The sequence below is a fragment of the Chionomys nivalis genome, chromosome 8 (genome assembly GCF_950005125.1).
Source record: "Chionomys nivalis chromosome 8, mChiNiv1.1, whole genome shotgun sequence".
NCBI lineage: Eukaryota > Metazoa > Chordata > Mammalia > Rodentia > Cricetidae > Chionomys > Chionomys nivalis.
In genome coordinates, this window is record NC_080093.1 from 76,149,078 (window position 1) to 76,168,946 (window position 19,869).

The 19,869-nt window shown below is 42.2% G+C and overlaps 2 protein-coding genes across 2 annotated transcripts in view; one reads left to right on the forward strand and one right to left on the reverse strand.

Moving 5' to 3' along the window:
* Pdzd9 (PDZ domain containing 9) lies at nt 1-11,214 on the forward strand. The gene is made up of 4 exons (XM_057779473.1): nt 1-57; nt 1,648-1,827; nt 6,611-6,800; nt 10,815-11,214. The coding sequence occupies exons 1-4, from the start codon at nt 27-29 to the stop codon at nt 11,212-11,214; spliced, it is 801 nt and encodes a 266-aa protein (XP_057635456.1). The 5' UTR covers nt 1-26.
* Nucleotides 11,215-11,948: 734 nt separating this feature from the next.
* The window catches only part of LOC130880447 (cytochrome b-c1 complex subunit 2, mitochondrial), a 31,690-nt gene continuing 23,769 nt past the window's right edge, over nt 11,949-19,869 (reverse strand). The window contains exons 11-14 of the mRNA XM_057779471.1: nt 17,275-17,355; nt 15,234-15,310; nt 13,570-13,723; nt 11,949-12,190 (exon numbers count right to left, since the gene is read on the reverse strand). Coding sequence (XP_057635454.1) covers nt 12,107-12,190; nt 13,570-13,723; nt 15,234-15,310; nt 17,275-17,355 — 396 coding nt within the window. The 3' untranslated portion in view covers nt 11,949-12,106. The remainder of the gene's footprint in view (nt 12,191-13,569; nt 13,724-15,233; nt 15,311-17,274; nt 17,356-19,869) is intronic.

Consider the following 19,869-nt stretch of genomic DNA (forward strand, 5'->3'; position numbering starts at 1 on the left):
AGGATCGACAGAGCCCCGCCCTGGCAATGGAGAAGGCCCCGGTCAAAAGCAAAAATGGTAAATGTCTAAATAGGAAAAGGTGATGCCTTGGCTTCCCAGCCTTCCTCGGTCTGCCTCTCCTGTGAAAGGGCAGTCACACTCGGGAATCCCTCACCATTGTTTGTTCATCAAGATAGAACGCGATTCTCTTTTTTTAGTGGACATCTCCGTAAGTTTCGACAAGTATATACCACTCTTAACCCCTGCCACAATCAAGTGAGGAAACGTGTTCACCTCCCTGCCCTTTCTACGCCCCGATTTCTTGTTCTTTCATTGTTTTCTAAAATTTTGCTTTTTCCAGGGAGAATGGCTAAATGTGGAATCATGTATAGAAATTTTTTAGTGATTCCTTTCACTCTGCTGTCTTTAATTTTTAAAAATTCTATTTGTGTGTGGGGGGCGTTGTGGGAGTCAGTTCTCTCTTCCATGTGGATACTGGAGACTGAATTCAGGATGCCAGGCTTAGCTGCAAGCACCTTTACCTGCTGAGCCATCTTGTCCACACCACTGCTATCTTATAAAACAAGATTACTTTATTAGTAACACATTTATTTTATTAGTAGCACTAAGATTATTACTGTATTAGTAGCACATTTAATTTGTAAGCTTCAGTTCTCCAGCTGAAGCTGTTAGAGTTGTCCAGCAAGGACACTGGCTTTGAGGACAGCCATGAGCCTCCTGGGGAAGCCCGTCTCAGCATGTTCCTGGACACACCACGATCACACAGACTCGGCCAAGGCCTGGTGAATGTCAGAGCACCACTGGCCCGTGTGTGGAATGGTGCATTTTTTCCCAGATGCTGTGCGGATCTACCACTGTCCATTTCTGTTCCCAAGGCTGTGACGTGCTTGAGTGACTGCTGTCTGCTCTTCCTTCCTCATCTCCATGCTACACAGCAGCCGGCATGGTGATTTTATTTAAAACAATGATAACCTGATCATGTCCAGTTTAAATTACTTCCAAGATTTCCTTAAGGTAAACCTGGAGGGCAGGCCATCTGCCAGGCAGTGCACCTCCCATCAGCTGCCCGGTGCTGCTCCTTCGTGTCCCCATCAAGGGGGACAGGAACCAGCCTTCCTGTCTTAGAACCTTGATTCTATTTGCCCCCTCACATCCAGTTTGTTGGTTCTCTCACCTTGATCCATATTTACTCCTTCAGGGGAACCTGGTCCCTATCCCTATGTGAAACCTAGGCTCCCTGTTGCCTAACCTCAAGCATTCTGCCTTCCTATTTAGTGTCTAATTTGTGTTTACACAATTGACTGACAGCTATGTCCTTTACCAGCTGTAAGACCCACAAGGGCAGTGAGCCCATCTAGTTCACTGTAGTAAACCCAGGGCCAGAGTACACGGTTTGCATCAATAAACATTTGTCAAGTGACAGAAGATAATAACTGATTTCAGCACCCGTGATGTACTACACTGTACAGTAGCCCTGTAACTGTCCCATGTCATCTCCACACCCGTTACAACACGCATTTTCCCGAAGGAAACTGAAGACTAGGATGACCACGTAAGTGCCCCCAAAGTCTAGTTTCAACTCCACAGCACCGCTGCCTCGCCGTTGTCTTGAGAAATGACTGAAACAAGTTCCTCTTGTTCTGTTAGAAAAAGGACCCAGCTTGAAGGCCAAGGTGTCTGTACACAGCTTGAACAAAATGAGGCAGACCAAACTCACCGTGGGCAGCCTGGGATTGGGCCTGATCATCATCCAGAATGGACCTTACCTCCAGATTAGTCACCTCATCAATAAAGGGGCTGCAGCCACTGACGGAATACTCCAGCCAGGTGACTGTGGTCTCCACACGCCCTCTTCCCACCTGCCTTGAGGGAGTCAGCATGAGGATATGACAGTCCGAGAGTTTCAGTTGCTAGCACTGTGTGCTCATCAGTCACTCACTGTTCATTTGGTTTTTAGTGACACTCTAGGCAGGTGTGTTCTCACTCTCTTCCTTTGCGGGTGAGGAAACTGGAGCTTAGTGGCAGAGCCTTCCTCACCAGGTTCACTTTCATCCCGTAAGTGGAAGGCAAACAGACCGGGCATCACTCCCCAGGTCATGACTGTGCATCAAGATTCCTTCTTTCCTGGGAGGTGCTAATCACAACTAACGAGGAGACCGTGATCTCCTTTCACCTTCTCAATAGCCCCAGGAGTATATTCTGCACTAAGTCACTATGCAACTATGTAGCTACCTAGGAGCTTGTCGGCTTATACCTGGGAGTCGGAATTTAAAACTCTCCCTCTTAGATCCCAAGGCCAAGGCTTTCATCAAGATCACCTAACTTCTCAGGTCTCTGGGGGGGAGGGATGCATTTTCTATCTAATGCAAGACTTGTTTCCCCACATCTGCCTTGGGCCCTGGTGCCGTGCCTAGCCGTGGGGGAGACACAGTGAGATGAAATCACGAGAGGGAAAATCACTCCGGGCCATTTGTTCTGAGATGTGTCACTTTCTGTGACCTTGGCAAAGTCAATCTTTGCAGCCTCAGTGACTTCATTTCTACATTGGGAGAATCTTGTCTCTGTTCTAGGTTTTGGGATGTGGTAAAATATCGTGAAGAGCTTTGAAAACAAGTACTCTAGAAATGTCCTTATGGCTTCTATATGGCTTTTAGAGATTAGCTTTTCTGCATATATGTGTGTGAGGAGTCTATAGAGGCCACAGACTGATGTTGGGGGGGGTCTTCCTTGATCATTCTCTACCTCATACATATAGCATAAGGATTGTGGGCAAAGGTAAGATTTGAATCCATGACCTCCTAGAAAACCCATACCATGTTGCAATGGCCTAATGAGCAGAAGTGTAATTTCTTTTTTTTTCCCCTCTTTGTTTTTTTTTTGTTTGTTTTTTGCTTTTTTTTTGACAATGGGATTTCTCTGTGTCTCTGTGTAGCTAGCCTGCCTCTCCTGGAAAGAAGTGAGATTTCAATGCAGATGTTCTGGGCACCAAATCTCTTCATGAAAACCAGTTACTATTCAGTGTCTAGGTTTCAAAATCTACTTTTCCATCATTTTTGACAGCGATCATGGGATTTACTATTTCCTTGACAACCACCAACCCTATTATTTCTCATTCACGTGTTCTAAAGTTCTTTGTCTTTGGTGTTTTATCTTGATTTGCTAATTTGGCATTAGTTTTCTGTGGTTGTCTGATGTACAAAGTCTTAAGACACGACTACAGCTTTAAAACATTAATACAGCTTTTTTTTGTTGTTGTTTTTTCGAGACAGGGTTTCTCTATGGTTTTGGAGCCTGTCCTGGAACTAGCTCTTGTAGACCAGGCTGGTCTCGAACTCACAGAGATCCGTCTGCCTCTGCCTCCCGAGTGCTGGGATTAAAGGCGTGCGCCACCACCGCCCAGCCATTAATACAGCTTTGACAGTGAACAGCAGCCATGTACTAGCTTCATACATTTAGTTAGCCATACCAACACTCATTAATTAATTAATTCATTCTGCATTTCCTTAATTCCTTTCCATGTCCAGGTCCCGTGCTTCCTAACAGTGGAGAGCTAAACAAATGTGATCCTAACCACACAAGATGCATATAGCTTCCATCCTAGTTGGAAGGAACAGAGACAAAGAAAACCTATCTTCCAGCAGTGGTGTGGCTGCTGCATAGTTGACTTAATACGGGCAATCTAAACAGGCTTATACAGTGTCATTCCTACAGCCTATTAAAGCAGGAGAAAAAGATGCATTATGAGGTTATTGTTCATAAATACCAAATTGGTGTTGATGAATGGCAGAGCAATCACGTTCCTACCCCGACACATTTGGCTTAAAGCCAGAATGGTCAGGGAATTGAGCTGTTTAATTTCTATTCTCTTGATAAAAGTCACCCTCTTACAACAATTAAGCAGAATGTCAAGTCATAGTTTTCAGCCATAAACACCCCTTTTAACATCAGACCCATGAGCTCATCCTAAGAGGGTAACTTTGTTACTATCATTAACTGCAGCAGGAAGAGCAGCTGTTTCAACAGCACAGGCTGCAGGTAGCTCTGAGAGAAAACTTGCTTCATTCTGAAGCTAGTCTCAGTATAGCTTTTGTTTTGTTTGCCTTGCTTTTTGAGACAGCGTCTCACTGTGTAGCCCAGGCTGGCCTTGAACTGTCCCTCTTCCTGCCTCAGCCCTTTCCATTGTTGTTTTGTTTTTTGTTTTTGCGAGGCAGTGTTTCCATGTTTCCAGGTGTAGTCCTGGCTGTCCTGGAACTCACTTTGTAGACCAGTGTAGAAGGAGCTGTGGGCAGGTCTGCTTTTTGTCCCACCCGGCTTCCACATGGCTAGCTTTACACCCGAAATAACACACAAATTGTATTCTTTTAAACACTGCCTGGCCCATTATATCTAGCCTCTTCTTGGCTAATTCTCACATCTTGCTTTAACCCATATTTAGTAATCTGTGTAGCACCATGAGGTGGTGTCTTACTGGGAAAGATTCAGCATGTCTGACCTGGCGGCTGGCTCCATGGCATCTGACCAGAGAGGAGAGGCATGGCGATTGCTTCACTTCCTCCCAGCATTCTGTTCTGTTTACTCCACCCACCTACGTTCTGACCTATCAGGCCAAGCAGTTTTCTATATTAATTAACCAATGAAACAACAGATAGATAGAAACACCTACATCAGACCAGGCTGTTCTCAAACTCTTAGAGATCACCTGGCCTCTGCCTCCAGGTGCTGGGATTAAAGGCCTGTGCAACTGCCCCCTGCCTCCCTCCCCCTCCAGGCTTTTGAATAGTGTTTTTACAGGCACCTGTGCTACTGTGCCCAGCTCAACATGTGACTGGCTTTATCTTCATCTGCTTCTCAAAACCAACGCAGAAGCAGTCCTCAGACTTTCTAGAACATTGGAAAGGCATTTCTACTGGGATCTTACCCTAGAGAAATGTGCCCCCAGCTGTGCTTGGACACTCCTCAGGACCCGTGTAACTCCTGGCTAGTCTGCAGTGGGATCCAGCACCAACCTCTCCCTCACCCCCTCTCCCCGAGTTTGAGTTTTGCCTGTTTGGAATGAGGGTTACTGAGGGCTCTGAACCTCACATGCACATACGGGTAACCTGGCATCCTGTATCAGTTATAAAGTACGGACAGCAATACAGGTATGAGGATATGCCAACACTGAGGGAACCATAGACACACAGAGAAGTTGGGACTGGGTAGGCTGTGCTCACTGTGATGGAGGGTACAGCACATGGAGGAGGAGTTAGTTCATCTCAGTAGGAGGTCTCTGTAAAGGAGGAGCCAGGCTGTGGTCATCCTAGGGGAAGCTGCAGGTGATAGTGTTTGTACAACTGGTCAAAACACTCAGTCTTGGACCAAAGGAAGGCTTTGCCATGTCCATGGGTATTGGGGTTCTTGACAAGGCCTTGCCTGTATTGGGGTCCTTGACAAAGCCTTGCCTGTGTCAAAAATACACTCAGGACTTCATCTGCTCCCACTGAGACATACTGACAAGACTTCCCCAGACTGAATCTGTCCTTCAAGTGCAAGCCTTCTGTATTCCTCCTTCTGGGCTTCGCCGAATGCTAGTATTCATGCTCCCTATTGCAAGCAACAGGAAACAGTATTGTTAAGGCATTTAATTTAGGACAGTATCTGACTGGATTGCCCCAAAATCTGGAAAACCAAGCTTGGAAAAATGGGGAGAGACCAAAGGATCCAGAGATCTGAATGTTCCGGTCATCCCAATGCAGGTTCAGACCCAGACAGGACTGCTGGGTGACCCGGTTGAGTTTACAGATCTTTATTGTAGCTGGTGAAGTCAGGGGTGGGATGGGTTAGGTCCATACAAGTGAATAATTGGTCCCTTTAGTTTTCATTTTGGGGACCCAGGTTTTTGTTGCTAGGGTATTTATCTCTTTCCGCCTGCTGAGTGCCCAAAAGCCCTGTGGTCGACCATCACAATTCCCCACACAGAGTGTTTTACATGAGGGAGTCTTGCTCTCAGTGTTCTGAACCAATTCTGCAGGTTGTAGAGGGATATGCTGAAGAGGAAGAGGCAAGAGGAGCACAAGTTTAGATGCCTTGGAATCAACAGTTTCTGCATTACATATCATAAGCATAATCAACACAAGCTAATTATCTAGTGTTACATACAGTTATTCGGTCAGTTTTCTTTAGGACGGGGCAGAAACTCCAAGAGAAGCCATGCTTAATTCAGGTTATTTGCTGCGGAGGGCTTGGCAATCCCAGGCAATCAGAATGGAAAGTGGCTTACTTTTTACTAGTTATAGCCGCTCATTTGACAGTGATTAGAATCTTAAATCTAAATGGTTTGGGTTTAAAATGGTTTTAGCCTTTTACCAGAGGCGCTAAGAACTTACCAACTAAGAACTTCAGAAGTGTCTCAAAAATACTATTAAATGCCTATTAAAAATTAGGGAAGGCATCTTTAGCATGCTGAGAACATTCAATACTGGAGGAGAATGTCCTTAGTAAATTAAGATGGAAGCCAGGCTTTGGTCAGAATAAACCATTATATAAATCCATAAACTATTTCAATAAAGCCACTGATCAGTATGGCTCTTTTCAACCCATTATCTTAATTGAACTGTTTTTCCTTTTTCAGGTGATGTTCTGGTTAGTGTTGGTCATGCCAACGTGTTAGGCTATACCCTCCGTGAATTGTTAAAGCTTTTGCAAAATATCACCATAGGAACAGTGCTACAAATCAAGGCTTACCGAGACTTTATTGACATACCCCAGGAGTGGCAAGATGTGTATGATTTAATCCCCGAGACCAAATTTCCAGTCCCATAGTAAGTAGTTTACTTTAGAGCGATGCTATGAAACCCAGGCCTGTGACGTTTAATGTGGGAATCATGAAATGGTACGAACCATGGGAGGAGGGTTGGTGACACTGCCATGGCTTAGTGAACTACAGTCTGCAAAGAACAGTCTGCAGGACCTCCTGTGAAGCTTTTCCATGGGTGCCAGGGTCTAGGCACAGAAAGCTCTTTACCTACTAAGCCAGTTCCCGGTCCATCTCAACCTGGGCTTTAGGGCTGACTAGACAGACTGCAGGGACAGTGCAGGTAGATTTGGGGACAGAGTACCCAATCACTGACTGCTGACTGGGTTCCTAACTCCGAGCTGCCTTTATAACTAACATTCCTTCACACAAAAGAAAAAGACCTTTACATATTAGCCTTACTTCATATGCCCAAACTCGGGTCCCAAGGCTCCAATGTAGCCCACAGGTGTGACTTGCACACTTAGCAAGGAAGACATATGGAAGGTTCAACCAGCAGCTAGAATGGTATTTTTTTTTTTCTTTTTTTGGATTTTTGAGACAGGGTTTTTCTGTAGTTTTTGGTACCTGTCCTGGAACCAGGTTGGCCTCGAACTCACAGAGATCCGCCTGCCTCTGCCTCTGCCTCCCAAGTGCTGGGATTAAAGGTGTGCACCACCACTGCCCGGCTAGAATGGTATTTCTTGACATGAGTGGTAGCCATTAAAGGGTTTGTAGGTTTTTAAAAATTTTTGTTTTTTCTGCATATTTCAAAAATTTAAAATGAAAAGTATCTGAATTATATGCCAAGTCTGCAAATATTTCATAGAATCAGTATCTTTGATTTCTCCTGAAAAATCAGATGGCCCTGTGTTCCAGTGTGGGGACAGTGCAGGCCTGAGTGGGAGAGCAGCTGCCCTTCAGATGAAGCAGGCTGGGAGAATATCAGTATTTGACTATAATCATACATGACAGCGAACATTTGTTCATTGCTTACTTCATGCTGTGCACTGCAATGAGGTTTCTCTATGTAACTCTGGCTGTCCTAGAACTACGAAGACCAGGATGGCCTTGAATTTAGATAGATCTGCCTATTTCTGCCGGGATTAAAGGCTCGTGTGTGTGTGTGTGTGTGTGTGTGTGCCACCACACCCTGCTCTTGTCGTCACCCTTCTTACCCTCACTTTAGAAGAAATGAAGACCCCAGGCATATGCATAAACTTGCCACAAATGTGGTCTTAAGCACTTAGATATGCAATTAAGGAATTTAAAATCTTCTCCAAATGTAATTTAAAATCAACAGCCACATGCTGAAACCCTCACACTGGAGAGTTATTACTCTTAAGTATTTTATTGTTTCTTTCTCTGAGACAGAGTTTCTCTGTAGCTTTGGTGCCTGTCCTGGAACTAGCTTTTGTAGATCAGGCTGGCCTTGAACTCACAGAGATCGTCTGTCTCTGCCTCGAGCCTGCTGGGATTAAAGGCATGCACCACCATGGCCCAGTAACTCTTAAGTATTTGTATCTTACTGAAGAATTTGAAGTCAGAGTATCAAAATTTAAGGACAGCAACTTTTTAGATGGCTGATGCCCATAAACAATACCATGCACATTCTGAATTCCTTCCTCAATTGACAAAGGACACTTAAAGAATCTTAGTAACATATATGATGGGGACAGGGAAGTACAGAGGTAGGAAAGGGTCTTTCAGTCAACAGACTGTTCAGGGCAGATGGCTGTGTGCACATGGTAAAAGCTACTCCTCTCATCTTTACTCTGTAGAGGTCAATTGTTTCCAGCTAACCCTGAATTGCTGATTGGACTTTATCATCTAGTGCCAAGTTAATAAGAGCCTAAACCTATCATGTACCCTTGGCTACTGCCTAACCAAGGATACTCAATCTGAAAAAAAGTTAACATGGATTGTTTTTTGCCTCCATTCCTAGGCTGTTCAGGGAGATCTGTGTGTGGCAGAGACAAACAGCTGCAGTCCCGACATCTTTAGAATCACTTTCACAGACTTTTAAGACTAGCTGTGTGTAATAAAACTCCACTCAATCCCATTATTATTAGAAGAGATAAACTTTAGCAAAAGTTGCTTAAATTCTTTCTTTCTTTTTGGTTTTTCATGACAGGGTTTCCCTGTGTAATAGTCCTAGCTGTCCTGGAACTAGCTCTTGCAGACCAGGCTGGCCTTGAAATCTGCCTTTGTCTTCCAAGTGCTGGGATTAAAGGCATGCGCCACCACGGCCCGGTGAAAAGTTGCTTAAACTCTTAGAAACAGAGCTATAACCACAGGAGCAGGAGCACCAGGATAAATAAGGTCAGGACCTAACAGCAAAGTGAGATAGCAGAGTCTAAGCATCATCCATGTTTCAACAGTCAAGCCACAGACAGGAGCGAGCTCGAAAAGGAAAGCCTTAAAAACTTGGCGACAACAGTACAAGGCTGGAGAGATGGCTCAGAGGTTGAGAGTCCTGGCTGCTCTTCCAGAGCTCCTGAGTCCAACTCTCAGCAACCACATGGTGGATCACAACGATCTGTAATGAGATCTGGTGCCTTCTTCTGGTGTGCAAGCATACATTCAAGTAGAGCACTGTATACATAATAAATAAATCTTACAAAAAATAAAGAGTGCTGTACAAAGCCCTACCTGTGACTCACAACAAAAAGGGAGAGTGGCAGCATGTGCAGTATTGTCTAGGGTAAAAGAAACCTCAGAATTACTAATGGCTAGCATGCTGAAGAGTCTTGAGGCTCACCATCGCCTGACTCCCCGTAATGGGTTATCTTTCGTTATTGCCGTATAACCCATGAGAATAGTGTTCTGGTCTAGAGAGCCAGGTTGAACCTGTCACTCAAGGCACAATGAAATTAGTTCATCCTTTAAAGACTCATTTGAGTCTAGTCAGTGGTCTGGTTTAAATCTTAACGTTTTCAGCAGGGTGGTGGTGGCTCACACCTTTAATCCCAGCCCTTGGGAGGAAGAGGCAGGTGGATCTTTGTGAGTTTGAGGCCAGCCTGGTCTACAAGAGCTAGTTCCAGGACAGGTTCCAAAGTTACAGAGAAACCCTGTCTTACCACCTCCTCCCCCCCAAAAAAATCTTAACATTTTCTTTTAAAGTAGTGTGAAATAATTTTTTTTTTTTTTTGGTTTTTTGATACAGGGTTTCTCTGTAGCTTTAGTGCCCGTCCCGGAACTAGCTCTTGTAGACCAGGCTGGCCTCGAACTCAACTCACAGAGATCCGCCTGCCTCTGCCTCCCGAGTGCTGGGAAGTGTGAAATAATTTAAGGAAGGAATTATATATTTATGATTGGGGAAAAAATTAAAAGTTATTTTAAAATGTGATCCTGAGCCTTTAACAGACATCTCTCCAGGTACTTCTAAAAAGAGAGAAACTTCCCAGCACCTGGGAGGCAGATCTGAATGTTTTAAGCCAGAGATAGGATTGGGTAAGCTCTATAGTAGTGGGGGAAGTGGGGGGGGCAGCCTTGTCAATGAATAAGAAAGTACTGACTTATGTCTATAGATTATCAAAGAAAGCTGTAAAATGTTTTGATAGGTGACTTTAAATGTTTAAGTACCTACTCCTTATCACTCCAGTTCCAGCAGATATGACAACCTCAACTGACATTCATGGACAGCAGGATACACATGGCACACATATATACACGAGGTAAAACACTCATACACATAAAAGAAATGAACCTGAAAGTATTCAAGCACCCAGAATCCATTTAGTCAACACTTGATGATGCAGAGAGTAACGAAGGTAATTTCTATTTTTAGGTTTTCAGAAAAAAGAAAACAATGGCTTTATTTTCAATTTTGTGTGTGTGTGGGTGTGTGCGTGTCTACAGAAGCGAGAAGGTGGCACAGGGTCCCCCAGAACTAGTTACAGGCAATTATGGGCTGCCTTATCTGAGCCATCTCTCCAGCCCTAAATATTTTATTTTTTAAATTTACAAAGTAGTTTAGAAGATTCTGTTAGAGAATTCTGTTAAAACATTAACAATATATTGCATTCACTCTTCATTTCAGCACACCAAAGAAAACAAAGGAGAAGGCAAAAGATGAGCCTTCTGCAAGCACAGATGACCATGAAGATGTTGTTTTAGATAAAAGACTGAAGTATTACAGATATCCTCGGTCAGTCTGGAATCACCCTGTGAGGACACCGATATCAATCTCCACAGAATGGCATGGATATAAAAAGAAGGACCACACTATTAGTGTTGGTAAAGATGTTAATTGTGATGTAGTAATTCACAAAGACAAGACAAAACCGAGGGCCCCTTCTCCATACTGGACAATGGTGGAGCATGACAAAGTCATCTCCTCCTCATCCTCCTCAGCTTCCTCCAACTCAGATGCCTTTTGGCTGGAAGACTGTGCACAGGTTGAGCAGGGTGAAGGTCAGCAGGTATCAAAGTTTGGTTAGGCAATGGTTTGCAAATCTGTGGCCACAGGAATTTTTATTTTTAAATATCCAATTTTTGTGCTTTACTATATATAGGTTTGTAGAATTCCTACAGCTCTTCCACAACAGTAGAAAAAAGCCTTCGTAGACTTTCTTCAGGTAATAGCTTAGGACTTCTTCCCTGCGGTCTAGCAGGCTCCACAGATATGTTCCCAGAATCACACCATCATTTCCTCAGCTTTTTAACATCAAGTACAAACCCAATCACCAGAACGCTGACCATTTGTCTTTTAAGGCGAAGTTTTCTTTGCATGTTTCTGGCCTGATTGTTTACCTTACAATCCTGTTCCCAACCTTTCAGTGACACTTTTACTTGGAATACTGGGCTGAGAATTATTTAAAGGAGACAAGACTGAAACAGGTGAGCTAGAGACAGAGAGAAAAACACTGTCACAGAGAAGGAAAGTCAGACATAAATGAAGATGTTTCTTAGAAACATACCTTCACAAAGGGGGCAAAACCCAGACTGATTGATTGTTGTTAGCCACAAATGAACAATTTTAAACTTGTTTTTATTTTAAAAAGAGACCAATAATCTGGAATTTTCACTTTCAGAGCTGTTTAGCCTCAAAAGTTTCTGAAATTTCTTAATTGATGGAACTGGTAAACTCAATTATTGTACTACTGTCTTCTTTAAAGCATTGAAACCAAAGATCTCAGCATCTAATAAATAACTGCTGACTGTCTAGAAAGAATGCAAGAAAAACACACACAATGCTTTATTTGTTTTAGGGAAGCTGGGAATAACTATCCATATTTATACTCTTAAGTACTTCATTGAGAAAAATGTCGAATGTTAAATTAAGAGACCTGACTCTGATGTGTTTGCTGGTCTGGGTTGAGAAAACACTCGTTAGAGCTCGTCAAGGAAAGGTGTGTGTCCCAAGTTTCCACTCGCAGCCATTGACTTCTTGCCAGAAACAAACTTTTTTGCAGCCTTAAACAAAACACAGAAAGTTAAATCATGCTATTATCAAGTAGTAAACCATGTATTTTGAGTTTAGCAACAAGACATTCTAAGTCTGCAATCCTATAATACAGCCACATAATTCTACCCATAAATAAATACTGAGATGGTCAGTGTTTTATTCTGAATGTGAACAATATCACGTGTCCAACTAAGCAAGCAGGAGGTCTCCAGATGAGGAGAGTTCTGAAAGGAAAATAATAAAAACCCACTGACAGTCAAAACCAGGATAGAGTGGCTGCTGCTAGGCTGCACTTTGTTCTGTGTTATGATGGCAAAGGCCTGAGTCGATCAAAATACCCTCACTGCTGACAGAAAAGTAAAATTATGTCTTGGGGTTCTTTTTATTTTGGAAGAGGGGCTGTTAGGGGTAGTGTTGAGAGGACGTAGTCCAAGTTGCTTGAAGCTCACAATCTTCTTGCTTTAGCCTCCACATGCCAGAGGGCTCCAGGCATCTGTTACCATGCCTGGCTGCCCTGGTATTCTCCATGTCATTATTTCAAATTCAAAGGTTATATTAAGTGTACTAGCACAGGGCAAGACTAGGTGGAGCAGGAGCTCCTATGTTACCCTGGTTAGCTTTTCTGATGCAAGAGAGGTGGTGGAAGTGGGTGAGCAGGGATTCACACAGCCCTTACACAGAAGTATACTTTTTAGATTATGTTCAGATGAGTCTGGAACCAACTGAAATGCAGGCAGGGTCAGCATCTACAAACAGCCCGTCTCTTCTATCCCACTGTCAGCACACAATGGGATGCTAAGACACTTACAGTGGAAAAGGGAGTGATATCCTTACTGTGGAGTTCACCTTAGTAGCTTTTTTGATTTTTCAAGACAGGGTTTCTCTGTGTTGCCCTGATTGTCCTGGAATTTGCTCTGTAGAGCAGGCTGGCCTCGAACTCAGAGATCTACCTGACTCTACTTCTCAAGTACTGGGATCAAAAGCATGCACCACCATGCCTGGTTGTAACAAACAACTCAATCTTGTAGGGAAAAATAATATTTAAGAGGGGGCGAGGAAAACTAGCAATAGAAGGTCTTAGGCTGTAGAAAACCATGAGACCCTGCATGGTAAAGGACTGGCAAGGGGCTTCTTGGGGGTGAAGGAGCAGCAAACAGCCATGAAACCTGTGAGGTTGTTTACCTGACTCCTCCTGACCACCAACAGTTTAAAATGGCTCAACCTAAAGGGCATTTCCTTGAATAAGAAGACACATGCACCCACGTTGCTAGGGAGGCTGACTGGACATGATGGAAAGAGTTCTCTTGCTCTCCACACATAGGCCCCAGGGAAGCTTATGCAGTTCTTCTGAAAGTGGGCCATTAAGGTTAAGCAATCATTTGCTTACCTTTATGATATCAGCATCAGCCACAGAGTCAATTTGTTGAAGGAAGGTGGGTGGTGACATATAAGAGTCAGCAACTAGAGCTTGTGACCCAATCTCACTCAGGAGACCCTCTGAAGTCTCCACAGACATCAGGTATCCAGCTTTCAGCTTGTTCCTGTCCAATACAAGGCAGGAATCAGTTTTATATTTTAACAGCAAGATAGTAAACGTACTTGAAACAGGCTAAGAGCCTGCTGCACTTCTTTAGTTCAGCAAGGTCTTCACTCACATCACTAATCATCAGGAAAGCTGTACACAAAACATCGCTCACACTCAACAGGCTGCCTTTTGATTCTGGAGTATAGCTTAGATCTATGTAAAACTTCAAGGTGAGTTTTGATCCTGAAGCAACTTTTAAGTTATGAAAAAGAATGTACTTCTTGTTGCTGCCTTTTTTTAAAAATAGGTTCCTACATAGCCTTGTCTGGCACTCACTATGGCTGCCTGCCTCTTCTGCTCAAGCATTAACGGTGTGCACTTCATGTCTGGCTATGATTATATTTTCATTTTATTTTTTCCAGTCATTTATAATAAGGAAAAATATTTACTCAATGCACCACCCACTCGACTGATAATTACACACACACACACACACACACACACACACACACACACACACCACACAACATCAGATCCCATTTCTCCACCAGGATTTATCTCAATGAGGGAAGGGTATGATGGAGAGAGCAGGTAGGAAAGTATGGTGCAATATGATGACTTCTATGCCCTACAGCTTAAATATGGATACAAAAGCTTCATTTTTTAATAAAACAGACAAGCTCAATTCACAATTATGCCATAAAGAAATTGCTATTCCTTATAAACATCTTCAAAAGGCTACTGAATTATCTATACTGGAAATGAATTATTGGGGGTAAAGGTGCTTGCTGCCAGACATAATGACCCAAACTTAGTCCCTGAAACCCACACAGCAGAAGGAGGGAACAATTCCTCCATGTTATTGTCTGACCGCCACACATGTGAATGGCATGATGAGTCCATGCATACAAAAAAGAAAAAAAAAGATGGGGCTGGAGAAATGGCTCAGTGGTTAAGAATACTTGTTGCTCTTGCAGAGGAAATGAGTTTGGCTCCCAGCACCCACATAATGGTTCACAACCACGGGATCCAGGGGATCCAACACCCTTTCCTGACCTGAGGGCATCAGGCATGCATGTTACGCATATATATGCAGGCAAAAACTCATACACATAAAATAAAAAAATTAAATATAAAAAAAGAACCATCAGAAGAAAAACAAGGGTCATTTCTGCAGTGCTAGGAATAGAACCTATGTCCTGTACATGCAAGGCAAGTCTCCACCACTAAATTATAGCCTTTCCTTTCTAATACTATTTACTTTTCAATTCTTTTTTTTTTCTTTTGGTTTTTCAAGACAAAGTTTCTCTGTAGCTTTGGAGCATGGCCTGGAACTAGCTCTTGTAGACCAAGCTAGTCTCTAACTCACAGAGATCTGCCTGCCTCTGTCTCCTGAGTGCTGGAATTAAAGGCGTGCGCCACCACCACCTGGCCTACTTTTCAATTCTTATGAGTAGACAGTATGTCTTTTTAATCAGCTTTTAAGTAACTGAAGCATAACATACATAATTAATATAGAAACTTACTTGGCAGCTTGGACATCTGCACTGGAAAGGTTTCCTTGAGCAACTGCTTTAACTTGGTCATAGGCAGCCTTGATAACCTATGGTACACAAGTGAAAACCGGTCATCAGTGGACAGAGCCTGGGCTCCCAAGGTAATCAGTGTGCCTGTAATGAGGCACAAACACCAGAGGAAAGTCTAGTATCCACTGTGAATTTTGTGGTCACCATGTGCTCCTTAAAGTCACTGTCCATACAGATTTGTGGGATTCATGTGAAATGTTCTCCTGATGCTCCTAAGTCTGGACCTGGGCCCAGCTGGTGTGCTACTCTGAGAGCATTTGGGACACTGCACAGTGAACAGACATGGCTACTGGGGCTGGGGCTGAAGGAATCCAGCTGCTTCTGTTCCTGTTTTCTGCATCTTAATCCAGAGGAACTCCTTCACTACACCTTCCTTTCTATGACAAACTGAAACTGAGCCAAAAGAAAGCCTTTTCCTTTAGATGCTGACTCTGTCACAGCAATGAGAAATGAAGCCGCACTTATACACACATACATAATACATAAAGACGCAACTGATAAGTCTCCTCGCAGCCAAGCTGAAGAGGCTGCCTCCTCCTCGAGAAGACAGAGCAGACTCCATGTTACTGTTATTTACTAGGAACACACGCAAGCATTAACTTGCAAAGCTTGCACATGCTGACCAAATATAATAGGATCTGATCCAGGATTTTTTCCACTTCAATCCTGACCATTCTGGACCTGTGGCTTATTCTCTGTAACCACTTAAGTTCAAGATTTTGATTTCCCTTCCATATCTGTTACCTATTTCCATGGCCGTTACAACCCCAGACTTGAACATAACCTAGAACTGCCAAGGTTACATAATTCCAAAGCCCTGGCCTCACCCTTTAGTCATCCTGTCCTCACCCTCCCACTTTATCAAGATCTCTAATGCCTCAATTGCCCACTTCCTCCCAATCCGTCAGGCCCCTGGCTTTTCCAACTGGTCCACATTCACAAACCATCCCTTCAGTAACTCTTGACAATCTTTTCAACTTCTGATCTTCCTCCTTGCTCTAACTTGCCCACTTTCATGACCCCGACCTGGCATGAATCCTATCACCTACCTGGAGAGTAAATGCCAATGAAGAAACCAAACTGGGATGGTTATACTATGAGTCCATGGTCACTGTAAAAGAGACCCTGACATGCTGCAAGTATTCCCTGCTTTAAACCATTCACTTCCCCAAGTCTCGAAATACTTTCAAGTTCTCTTACCCTCCATGTGTGACTTAGTACTGCCTTCCAACATTAGCTTTTGTTGCTGAACTAAAATGTCCTGTGTTCTAGATTATACTTGCTCTCTTCCCAAATTTGAACCATTTATTGTTTTCTAATTTCTGTATCTGCTCAAATATATCCTTATATTTCTTCAACCTTTCATTCTTTTGCACTTAATACCATTTTCTTTTCTCTTGCTATTCCTTCCATACCTGCAAATCGTGTTGCTTCCTAGAACCTCAACTAGTTTTCTTTTCCTTTTTTCGAGACAAGGATTCATGTAGCCCAGGAATGGCCCAGAACTCACCACGTAGCTGACATTGGCCTTGAACTTTTGATCTTTCTGCCTCCACCTGCCTAGTACTGGGATAAAAAGTACTGGATTATAGGCATGAGCCACCACACCCAGTTTATGTGATGATGCTAAACCCAGGGCCGCATATGTTATAAGAAAGCACTCTACTAATTGAGCCACACCCTAGCCTTCTTACTAACACCATATTTACAATGAAGACCCATAAATATGCATCTTAGACTTGACCACTTCTGGGTTCTGAAATACAGATGTCAGAAACACATGTCTAAGCAGAACCACAGAATGCATTTCCCCTTCCTGTAATCATTAATATACATTTTAAAAAGTTTTCCCTATAACAGATTATCCGATGATATCATACCATAGAGATCCTTGACAAGCCATGGTATTAGGACATTTCACATTTAACTAAAAGACAAGGCAATGGGAGAAAGGCTCTGGGAGTTATGAGCTTGTACTTACATCACCAGCAGCTGCAGCTTGGGAAATCGTGTAGATTCCAAAGAGCCCAGAATCTGAGTAGTTGGCATTAAATGCAGAAACCTAAAATATAATGGAACTTTATAATATTTTTCCTGGTAGAAGAGATCACAATTTTCCCAATGTGATTTGATAAACCTCTGTCTTATAAGCAAGACAAATAATAACTTACTCGATCTGGTGAGGGCTGACAAGTTCTACATAAATTACCCTTTTCAAAACTGCAAAGATTCACAAAGTTTTGTGTCACTTAAACCTTCCTAAAACAACTGCTCATCTTCCTCTTTTTGGGCTACTCGAAGCTTCTCTTGATGACTAAGGGCGGTACAAACATAATTACAGGACACAATATGGTCAAGTGACAAAGACTACAACGTGTGATAGACTTGATTTCTTTATTCTGCTGTTGGTACCAACAACTGTCTCACTAATTTACCTTACTTCTCCTATAAACAAAGGCAAAGGGTTAGATACAGATTTTGCCTAATGGCCATAGATTTCAAAATTTAAGTCAAAAGATATGTTACTCTGGGGGAGAGGTTATTCCTTCCACAGGAAATGAAAGGTTCTTGATTCATTTTGGGTTAAGAAAAATCAAGTTTAATCGAGGAAGACCTCCCTGAAAATCCTGGCTACAAACAAACAAACAAACCTAAAAGAACTACAAGAAACATGATGTATATTTTACCTGCTCAAACATGTAACAACAAAACCAAAAAAAAAAAAAAAATTTTTTTTGACTGACTTGTGTACAATGACCAATCTATACTTGTACTAATACAGATATGTAGTTACTTTTAAAAGTTTATATATTTTCAGAGCAAAGGGACCAGACACCAATGAAAATGATGGCCCAGATGATCCAGCATCCAGAACAGCTTCCAGGCTGATGACTGAGATGATCTAGCTTCACAAAACACTACAGCCAAGACTTAACAATTTTCTTAATTTTTTTCAGGGTCCCCCAAAGATGACTTGCACCCCTAATCAGCAGAAAGTAGTCTAGAAAACTATGCCCATGTTCCCAAAATAATGGTTATAAATGTTTGTTTTCATTTAACAGAAGGTTGGTTATAAATTGCTACTGGTCATAGCCAGTCTCTCTAGAAGAAAGGGGAATATGATATAAAAATGATCAGAAAAAAGGGTAGATTACTGAATATACTTTAACCGAAAAAAAAATGTTAATCTCAAAATACTTTACACTGATATGGATCTTAGTTTATTGATAGAAATTTAAAGTTAATTTTATTATGTGTATTTCTACTCTTGTTCAAATTATTGTGCTTATACAGCTCAATTAAAAATGTAATATATAATTAAGAAATACAGATTTACAAAAATACAGTTAATTATCTATATAATAGTCAAACTTATAGTCATGTTAGGTTTTGTAGATACACAAAGATATATTTCAGATGGAAAGATAATCTTCAAACATTTCAAAGCTCTACAGAATATAGCATTTAAAATGTTTTAATAACTTAGACAGTGAGACATGTCTGCTCCTGACAGCACCAATGTACTCCAGAAAAGACAATGGGCATCAAAGAAACTCTGTATGGAGTTTATTTTCTTTATGGAAAAAACTAGCCATGTGGGAAAGAAACTGCCCTTGCTTCAACTACTGATGGTTACTGCCCAAACTGGACCAGCAGGACACAAGAAAGGTGACTGCCAAGCTTTGCCAAGACAAAGTAGGACAGTCATTCAAAATTCCCTGCTTCACAGAAGAATCTGTCAGCTATGCAAGGTCCATAAGCCAAAAATGGATGCCCCAACGTTGTAGAGGAACCCTGGGCACTGTCCACGCAGCCAGCTGTTTCTGTCATTTCTTACATTTTTAGAAGTTGCTTGCTTACACTTCCTGTTTACTCAAGTAATATTTCCCTTTTCAAGTCTTTGATGGGATTGAAGACTAGATGGTTAGTTATACATCTCTCAAATCTTAGCTAAGGACTCATTTTTTTTGTTTTTTGTTTTTCAAGACAGGTTTTTCTCTATGTAACAGCCCTGGCTGTCCTGGAACTCACTTTGTAGATCAGGCTGGTCTCAAACTCACTGAGATCCAACTGCTTCTGCCTCCCAAGTGCTGGGATTAAAGGCTTGTGTGCTACCATCACTTGGCTAGCTAAGGACATATTAAGTACAAAACTTTAGATTCTTCAGGAGAGGACAGCTAATGGAGTAATCTGTATAAATTGGTCAATTAATAGTCAGGACATAGAATATTTCTTACTTAATAATAGCTCTTGTATGTAGTCTCATTTTTGTTTAGGTTATTATTACCTTTTTTCCCCTTCTGGACAATACCCGACAATAATTCTTACTGTATCTATTTTTATTATGTAAACCTTTTCCTCTTAATTAGACAAAAGGGGGAAATGTTACAGGGATCCTGTCACTGGTCTGCTAGCCTACTGAATATCTCACCTAGTTGTTAAGAAATACAGACTTTTAGATTCTTGAAACAGATTTACTAATTCATGTCCCTGTGAATGCAACCTGAAAAGCCCACATTTCAAACCTGTGTTCTAGATGATTCTTATGCACAATGAAGTTTGAAAACCATTGGTT

Coding starts and splice junctions, on each gene's coding strand:
- Pdzd9 (XM_057779473.1), top strand. CDS start 27: ATGGAGAAGGCCCCGGTCAAAAGCAAAAATG. Junction 58..1,647: donor CCCGGTCAAAAGCAAAAATG/GTAAATGTCTAA, acceptor TTGTTCTGTTAG/AAAAAGGACCCAGCTTGAAG. Junction 6,801..10,814: donor ACCAAATTTCCAGTCCCATA/GTAAGTAGTTTA, acceptor TCTTCATTTCAG/CACACCAAAGAAAACAAAGG.